Genomic DNA, 9,611 nt, shown 5'->3' with positions numbered 1-9,611 from the left:
TCCGGCTGCTGAAGACTTCTTGTTGTTGTCGACATGGCGGTTACTCTGAGGGTCTTGCTGGGCGTGCGTGTCCGTGCTGCCGTCGCTCGCTGTGGGTTCGCGACCCGGGGGGTGGCCGACCCCGGCTCTCTCGGCCGCGAGCCGGACCCCGATTCCGACTGGGAGCCGGAGGAGCGGGAGCTGCAGGAGGTGGAGAGGTACCCGCTCCTTCCTGGGCCCTCAGCCTGAAGCGGGGCTTCGCGCCCCTGCGCTCCAGGCCGCGCCAGCTAGGAGCCGGGCGTGGTGCCGCCGCATCCGCCGCAGCTCTGGTTTCTTACCCATTGTCAGGGGCGCAGGGGCGGGCGTGCGGCTCCTTTGGGACCACAGCTTTCTTCACCAGTGACGTATTTCATCACCCCTTTAGAAAGTTCAGCGTGCTTACGGGCTGTGTTAGGTATTGGATTTCTGGGGAGGTGTATGGAGCAGGGCTGAGCCAACACACATGGCCTGGTTGCCCTTGCAAACAAAGAGAAGAGGGCTGGGCTCTTTGTGACGTAGTCCGAGGCTTTTCAGCCACCCATTTTGCTCCCACGCATGGCTTCTGCCATTGGTTCTCTCCCCCAGCACCCTGAAACGGCAGAAAAAAGCCGCCCGGTTCCAGAAAATTCGGAGGCAAATGGAGGCTCCGGGTGCTCCGCCCAGGACCCTGACGTGGAAAGCCATGGAACAGATCCGGTAAGACTCGCTGTAGTTGGGATCAGCTGTGACGAGAAATGATGAATACGGGGGCCTAGAACGTTATTTTTATATTTTACTTTTTTGATTTAAGATTTCTCAGTGACAGAATAGTATAACGGCTTTCCCTAAGCTCGTCATCTAAATTTACCAGTCTTTAACATCAGTACACAGCTGGTTCCTTTTTGCTGACATTTTAAAAGAGTAGGCTGGAAGACATCACATCATTTAACCTCAGAATGGTAGATCGTGGCGTTTTTAAGGTCAGGGATGGGGGCCTCCCTGGTTACGTAGGTTTTTCTGAAGAGAAAATCTGTATCTTAAAAGTCATAAAGCGCTTTTTTAAAATGTTACGTTTATTTTGAATAGACGGTACATTACATAAGGCTCAAAATTAGAACAGTGTAATGTCTATACATTGAGAAGTTTTAATCCCGGGATGCCTCCGAGGGTCCTGGGGTCCAGCCCCACATCGGGCTCCTTGCCCAGCCGGGAGCCTGCTTCTCCCTTGCCTGCCATTCCCCCTGCTTGTGCTCGCTGGCTCTCCCCGCCCCTTCTGTGTGTCAAATAAATAAATACAGTCTGAAAAAATAGTTTTAATCCCAGCCACTCTCCCATGGAACTATTTTTGTTTCTTTTTCCAGGTGTCCTTATGCAAATAGGAGTATGAATACAGATTTTTATATTCATTTCCTTAATCACAAACAGAATACTGTAAATACTGTTCTATCTACACTTTTCCTTTTGCACATACTTCTTTTATTTTTTCCAAATAATCTGTACACCCAACGCAGCAGGGCTCAAACTCATAACCCCAGGGTCAGGAGTAGCATGCATGACTGATTGAGCCAGACAGGAACCCTTTTTCAGATATTTCATAGACCTTTCCACTTAAGGACAGAAAGCTCTTTTTTGGAGAAATCCTAGTAAATCATAACCTTCCTTTTTTTTTTTTTTTTTTTTAATAATCTCTATGCCCAGTCTGGGGCTCAAAAGCATGACCCTGAGATCAAGAGTTGCATGCTTTACTGACTAAGCCAGCCAGGAGTCCCAGTAATTCATAATTTAGTTCACTAGTCTTTCATGATGTGTATGTGGGTTGTTTGTACTGACTTGCTGTTACAAATCGTGTTCTACTGAATATACACAGCATTCACATACCTGGCAGGTACATTTGTTGTGTACATTCCCAGAAGTAGAGTTGATAGGTACAAGGGCAAGTGGGTTTGTGTTTTGATGAATATTGCCAAGTAGGCTTCCGTAAGTTCTCTGTCCTTTTCCGTTCCTGTTAGAATGGCTCTGAAGGTGACACTTCGAAGAAAGGGGATTTTGTAGAGCAAGATTTTGTGGGCTTGTAGCACCTCTCATGTCATCTTCCTCTCCCCTCTCCCCTCTCAAAGTAGGCAGCTTTTCCATATTGTCCTATAACCTCCTTTTCTGTGGTTAACAGCTGTCCTTTTACTTTATTTTTTAAATTTCTTTTTAAAGATTTTATTCATTTATTTGACAGAGATAAAGTAGGCAGAGAGGCAGACAGAGGGGGAAGCAGGCTCCCTGCTGAGAGATCCTGATGCGGGGCTCAATCCCAGGACCCTGAGAACATCACCTGAGCTGAAGGCAGAGGCTTTAACCCACTGAGCCACCCAGGCACCCCTAAGTTTTTATTTTTAAGTAGTCTCTTACCAAGTGTGGGGATTGAACTCGAAACCCAACTAAGCCACCCAGGTGCCCCTATTCTTTTACTTTAACGATAAAACTGACCATTAGTTAAGATCCCTTTAGAGCTTCTTGGACTTTCTCTTTATTTCCAGTTCTCAGTGTTTACAAACTAGGGGAAAGGTGGCCCTTTACTTGTCTGGGACCAATGCCTCTGCACTAGGTAATAGTTATACCTAATTCCTCAGAGACCTCCATCTGTCAGCTTCAGGTTCGCCCTCATCACTTTGTTCCCAGCTCGCTCTTCCTGGCTACCTGTCCTTGTTTGGTCACAACAGAGAAACCATCGTCCACAAATCTTATCAGTGACATCCTCACTGCTAGGGATTCCTGACGCTCTGGTCTCTTGCCTCTCCTATTCCTGCAGCATTTGATCTTGTAGTGTATTTTCTTGAACTTCTCATCTCCTTTAACTCAGGGTACTACTCACTTCTGTTTCTAGGGCTGCTTTTGTCACTTTCCTTTTGGGTTTCCCTCATTCCTCCTGTATCTTAAATACTGTTGTGTTTTAGAAATGTGTCCTTGGTCATTTTATCTCCACCTATTTCAATCATGTGGTTTCAACCACCCGTGCTCTTCACTTACGACTTCCAAATCTGTTGTCTCCAGTCCATGGTTTCCTTCTAACTTGTATATATTCAACCATGCCCTAGATTGTATCTTTTTGGACGTCACATGTGTTTTTCAAACTCAACATAATAAAATAGTGGACTCAGAGTAACAAAAGAAAATTTATCGTTGTTCTCTGTTGACTTCATTTTGTTCCTGCTTTCACTCTACCCCTGAATGGTCCCGCCAGTCACTCAAGCTGAAAGCCTGAATCTCTGCCTACCTCTACCCCCGATATTTAGTCCTTATCAAGTTCTACCATTTGGCTTTCTATAACAGTTCTCAACTCTCTTCCTTTTTCTGGTTTCTTTGCGACTGCCACAGTTCAGACTGCCTGGATTTTCAGGACAGGCTCTTGACTGATTTTTCCAGCTTTAGTCCTACCACTGAAAACTACCCCTGGATTGACTTTCAAAATGAAAAGCTCCTTGTGGCATTCATTCCACTGCTTAAAATGCTTCCTGTACCTGCACATGATTTGCCATAGCTTACGTGTCCCAAATTGCAGTTCTGCCATTTTTTAATAAACCCACATTTAAAAAAAAAAAAAAGCCCTTCCTAAACCCTTCTTTGGTTCACTGTTGCTTTGGGTTAAACTCCATAAGCGTGACATGAACTTGTTCCTGTCTTCACTGTTAGACGGGTAACAATGGTGATGGGCTGCTCTGCATTTTACATGCTGCTCTCTGTCATCAAGACCTTCACTCTCCTTTTCCTCTCTGCCAGCCTAGTCCTCTTCGTCCTTTTGGACCAGCTGTAGGCGGACTTCTGAAGCAATTCCCAAGCCACTACAGATGTTGTGCTAGCCTGTCTCTCTTCTCCCAGGTGCTCTGACAGCATCCTCTGCTAGAATTTATCATCGTGGTGTTGCATGTGTTAGTACGCGTCTCCACCACCAGACTGTATGTTCTTTGAAGGAAAAGACAGTCTTCATGCATCCCCAGGATCTGCCTGGGGCCTGGTGCACAGTAGGGAGTTTAGTTGAGGGAAATAAAGTGACTTAGGAGTGGTGGGGTGTTGGTGTCGGCACATAGGAATGGAACACAGCCGTTCAGTAGCGCAAGACAGAGGCCATGTTTGCTGTTTTTCTGAGCCCTTCTTTTTCACGTAGATATCACTAATATTGTCAGTTAGGTACTCTGTTAGCGGACTGCTTCACAACTTGAAAAAACCTGCTGCTTTCTCTCATAGGTATTTACATAAAGAATTTGCAGAGTCCTGGTCAGTTCCTAGATTAGCTGAAGGCTTTGGTGTCAGCACTGATGTGATCCGAAGGGTTTTAAAAAGCAAGTTTGTACCCACATTGGAGCAGAAGCTGAAGCAGGATCAAAAAGTCCTTAAGAAAGCTGGACTTGCGCACTCACTCCGGCAGCTCCCCGGCTCTGGAGACACCTTGAAGTCGCTGTCTGCGAGTCACTCTGGATCAGGCTCTTTGCTGATGCCAAGGGGTGAATCCTCATTCAGAGGCTTGGGTCACAGCACAGCTTTGCACCTGATAGACTCAAACACTCACGGTACAAATACACCACGGAGACAAAAGGGAGGGAATCAAGGAATCCAGGTCCCGGAGGAGGAACGCTCCGTGCCTGTTGCAGCAGCCCTAGGTCATCAGCGAGAGCTGCAGAAGTCCTCCACCAGCGACGGTGTGGGCAAGAGAGGACCTGATGGTTATGGATTGCCAGGCGACATGCCGGGAGATCTGAAGGCAGAGGAGCCGGGTGAGCAGGACTTCAGCAGCAAAGTTGTCCAGAGGGGGCGAGAGTTCTTCGATAGCAACGGGAACTTCCTGTACAGAATCTGAGTTGGAGCATGGCTTGTGGAGGTGCCAAGTGAAACACAGCTGGGCCAGTATATCTGGAGCCGCCTGGACTTCTGTGTGTGGAGTATCCGCCTTGGGATAGCAGGAAATGATGAGCTGGAAGGTGGGAGGAAAGAGCCGGTCAGATTGAATCTGATGAAAGGCAGTGAACCTCACAGGGCAGATGTATATTGCCGGGCAGGGTTAATGACTGCTGGGTACATTCTGGTGTCCTGGAGCACTGCTCCTGGTCTGACGCACGTGGATCTGCAGTGCTCACCCTTCTTGCTGGGGCTCTGTTGAAACCAGCTCCGTTGCGTGTGTTGTTAGTCCTCTCTGATACTTGGAATATGTGTTTGGAGAAAACTGCAACGTTTGCCTTCTGACCTCACTTCTTGAATAATGAGCACTGGTCGTTCGGGAACTTCGGGAACTGCTTCGTCCATTGTTTTCATTATATGCAAAAATAAAGTAAATGTACTTTACTGTGTTGTGTTAAAAGTAAATGTACTTTTTTGTGTTGATTGGCGCTCTCTGGGGTGAGAGCGTTTACCTGTGAATCTGGAGAGGGAGGGAGGGAAAGAGGCAAAGGGTCCCTTGCCCTGAGATGGCGCCTGAGGAGTTCCCAAGAAAGGGCACTGTGCTTCACCCTGCTTAGTCCTAGGCTTTGACAGCCAAAAATGGGGACATTAGTCCTTCACTCATCACCTCGTGTAAAGCGGCTCTTCTTTCCTTCAGTTGCTGGGGCTTTGAAAGAGATGGAGTATCGGGATTGACCCCCCCCCCCAAAAAAAAAAAAATCAGGCAAAGGCTTTATGGCCTTAAGCATAATCTCTGGCTACTTTTAAAAGCTGGAGTAGCATTTAATTTTGCAGTTGTCATCAGATTTTTCCAAGGGAGCTGAGATGTGGGTGAGAACAGGTAATAAGCCCCTGAGTTTACTGATTTTTGAAGAGATACTTCATTATAACCAGAAACTGACAATTACTAGACAGACAGAATAAGACACATGCAAGCAACGGAAGAGCCCAAGGACAGTGTTCAGGCATGCCTCATTTTAACAAGTCACTGGCAAAAAACTGGTGGTTCAGAATTTAAATATATGCAGGATGTTTAATGAAAAGAATTGATTTTCTAAACCTGTCATTGAGTGTTCGTGAATCTCATTGCTATCTCAAATGTCACTAGTCTTGATTACAGTATCATTGATTACTGTTAACTTGGCATTGGATGAATGGCAAGGCTCTGTCATAGGCCAGGCAAAGGTAAGAGAATCCAGGTGCTGGTCATACAGCAGTAGGCAGGGTGCCTGGGTGGCTCAGTTGGCTAAGCCACTGCCTTCGACTCTGGTCACGATCCCTGAGTCCCGGGATGGAGTCCGCGTCAGGCTCCCAGCTCCGCAAGGAATCTGCTCTCTCTGACCTTCTCCCCTTTCATGCTCTTTCCCTCCCTAATAAATAAATAAATAAATAATTTAAAAAAGATTTTATTTATTTATTTGACAGAGATCACAAGTAGGTAGAGAGGCAGGCAGAGAGAGGAAAGGAAACAGGCTCCCTGCTTAGAGAGCCCGATGTGGGGCTCGATCCCAGGACCCTGAGATCATGACCTGAGCCGAAGGCAGCGGCTCAACCCACTGAGCCACCCAGGCACCCTAATAAATTTTAAGAAAATACAGCAGTGGGCAGATAAGGCTCTGTTCTCACTGCTTTGTCACTATCATGACTTTTTTTTTTTATGATTTAAAAAGCATGATAACTTGTCATTAGAACCTTTTGGTCATTTTAAGAGGTGGAAGATGCTATTTGACTAATTTTTAACTCCTGCAAATCATTTGACTACGCCCTTTCCCCAGTGGGCTATGGAAAATTAGAAGCTGTTGTTAAAAAGCATTGATAGGTTTTCCATTTACCTCATCCCCTACCATCCCTAGTGCATATGAAGCTTAAATCTTTTTTCCATTCTTGGCAAGTGCCAATCTAAGGTTTTACACCTACTGGTTCTTTGTCTCCAGATTTTCACATGGTAGGTTCCATGTCATTCAAGCCTTAGATCAAATGTTACTTTCTTAGTTAAGCCTTCCTTAATCACCCAGTCTAAAGCAACTCCTTTCACATTCTGTGACCACACCGTGTTTAATATGCCTCGGTATTGAAATAGATTACTACTGTAGTGTCTGTTGTCACCCACCTTGCGCATGGGGGCAGGAGACCTGTTTTGTGTTCATTGCCGTAGTTTCAGCTCCCAACAAAGATTCCAATTTAGGTTGAGTAGAGGAATGTTTGGAGAAGCTTACCAGTCAGCCCAGAATGGCAGAAAGCCCTGCCTTTTCCCTTTGCCAGCCTACCCATCCAGACTTCAGCCAAGACCTAAGCTTTCTCCAAGTTGAATTGTTCCTGCCTTATTCCTTTTTTATTTCTTTGACAGACACAGTGAGAGGGAACACAAGCAGGGGAAGTGGGAGAGGTAGAAGCAGGGAGAGCCTGATGGTCCCAGGACCCTGGGATCATGACTTGAGCCAAAGGCAGAGGCTTAACAACTGAGCCGCCTAGGCAACCTCTTTATTCCTTTTTAAAGATTTTTATTTATTTGAGGGGCACTTGGGTAGCTCAGTGGGTTAAAGCCTCTGCCTTCAGCTCAGGTGATGATCCCAGGGTTCTGGGATAGAGCCCCATATCAGGCTCTCGGCTCGGCAGGGAGCCTGCGTCCCTTCCTCTCTCTCTGCCTGCCTCTCTGCCTACTTGTGATCTCTGTCTGTCAAATAAATGCATAAAATCTTAAAAAAAAAAAATGGGCAAAGGAATGTGCCTGGGTGGCTCAGTGGGTTAAAACCTCTGCCTTTGGCTCAGGTCATGATCCCAGAGTCCTGGGATCGAGCCCCGCATCAGGTTCTCTGCTCAGCGGGGAGCCTGCTTCCCCCTCTCTCTCTGCCTGCCTCTCTGCCTACTTGTGATCTCTATCAAATAAATAAATAAAATCTTTTTAAAAAATAAAGTGAATCCTATATGCTTCATATTACTTCATCTGTAATACTTATATATCTGAAAGAGATAAGGACTCCCTTTTATTTTCTTTAAGTTTATTAAATTTTTAAGTAATTTCTACACACAATGTAAGGATCGAACTGAGGATCCTGAGATCAAGAGTTATATGCTTGGGGCGCCTGGGTGGTTCAGTGGGTTAAAGCCTCTGCCTTCAGCTCTGGTCATGATCTCAGGGTCCTAGGACCAAGCCCTGCATCAGGCTCTCTGCTCAGCAGGGAGCCTGCTTCCCTTACTCTCTGCCTGCCTCTCTGCCTACTCGTGATCTCTGTCAAATAAATAGAATCTTAAAAAAAAAAAGTTACGTGCTTTTCTGACTGAGCCAGCCAGACACCCCAAACTCCTTTTTCTCTTTAGAAAATACTTATTTTTTAGAGTGCAAGTGCATGAGAGAGTCGGGGGAGGAGCAGAGGAGGGACAAGCAGACTCCATGCTGAGCAGAACCTGACGTGGGGCTCAGTTTCACGACACCAAGACCATGACCTGAGCCAAAAATCAAGAGTCAGATGACCCACTGACTGAACCATCCCAGTGCCCCCCGAACTCTTTAACATAGACGCATAAGCCATGACTATACCTTAAGTTTTACTAATTATTAGCAGCTAATATCCTGATAGTTACTCTCTTACTGTTTCATAAATTAATTTTGTGGTTGATTTCTTGGAATTGGGATCCAAACAAGGTCCACACACTGCAACATTGCATGATGTAGCTATGTCTTAGAAGTGTCTAAAATTCCAAAGTGGTTTCCCTTTCTGCGTTACTCCCCTATTTTTTTTAAAGATTTTATTTATTTGATAGATCACAAGCAGGCAGAGAGAGAGGAAGGGAAGCAGGCTCCCCACTGAGCAGAGAGCTCCATGCGGGGCTCCATCCCAGGACCCTGGGATCATGACCTGAGCCGAACGGAAGCTTTAACCCACTGAGCCACCCAGGCACCCCTATTCCCCTATTTTACAGGTTTTCTGACCCATACATTTCCTGTATTCTTAAAAAATATATATTTATTTATCTATTTGTTGAGAGACAGCGAAAGCGAGAGGGTGGAGGGGCAGAGGGAGAGAGAATCTTAATTAAGCAGACTCCATGGCCGGCATGGAGCCAGATGTGACCACACTGTGATCATAACCTGAGATGAAATGAAGAGTCGGATGCTAACCGACTGAGCCATCCGGGTATCCCTATTTCCTGTATTTCGAATATAGCAGATTTCATCCCTGTGATGTTTGTTTATTGTCATGTTCCTACTACCCTCCCTATTTCCTATCAACTGGTATTTACATCTTTTTATTTGCTCCGGTTCAATTTTTGACAATCAGTGAAGCTTTGTACTTCCTATACATCTCACAAGGAGAAGATGATGTGATGTTAGGATGGACTAGTGAGTTTAGGTATTGTCAGCGGGTCTATCCCTTATAATGGCTTGCTTTATTTATTTATTTATTTATTTTAAATCTTTTTTTTTTTTTTAAGATTTTATTTATTTGTCAGAGAGAGAGAGGGAGAGAGCGAGCACAGGCAGACGGAATGGCAGCAGAGGCAGAGGGAGAAGCAGGCTCCCTGCTGAGCAAGGAGCCCGATGTGGGACTCGATCCCAGGACGCTGGGATCATGACCTGAGCCGAAGGCAGCTGCTTAACCAACTGAGCCACCCAGGCGTCCCCTTATAATGGCTTTAAACAACAACAACAACAAAACAACAAACAAGGTGAGTCTAGACCATTACCATCAGCC

The 9,611-nt window shown here is 45.9% G+C and overlaps 1 protein-coding gene across 1 annotated transcript; it reads left to right on the top strand.

Moving 5' to 3' along the window:
* The first annotated feature begins 15 nt into the window (after positions 1 to 15).
* On the top strand, positions 16 to 5,322 carry NGRN (neugrin, neurite outgrowth associated). The gene is made up of 3 exons (XM_059179984.1): positions 16 to 197; positions 604 to 714; positions 4,231 to 5,322. Exons 1-3 carry the CDS (start codon positions 34 to 36, stop codon positions 4,838 to 4,840), a joined length of 885 nt encoding a protein of 294 aa, XP_059035967.1. The 5' UTR covers positions 16 to 33; the 3' UTR covers positions 4,841 to 5,322.
* The last annotated feature ends 4,289 nt before the right edge of the window (positions 5,323 to 9,611 follow it).

This window comes from Mustela lutreola, chromosome 7 (assembly GCF_030435805.1).
Source record: "Mustela lutreola isolate mMusLut2 chromosome 7, mMusLut2.pri, whole genome shotgun sequence".
Taxonomy (NCBI): Eukaryota; Metazoa; Chordata; class Mammalia; order Carnivora; family Mustelidae; genus Mustela; species Mustela lutreola.
Note: the sequence above shows the minus strand (reverse complement) of the source record. Positions and strands in the feature narration are given on the sequence as shown.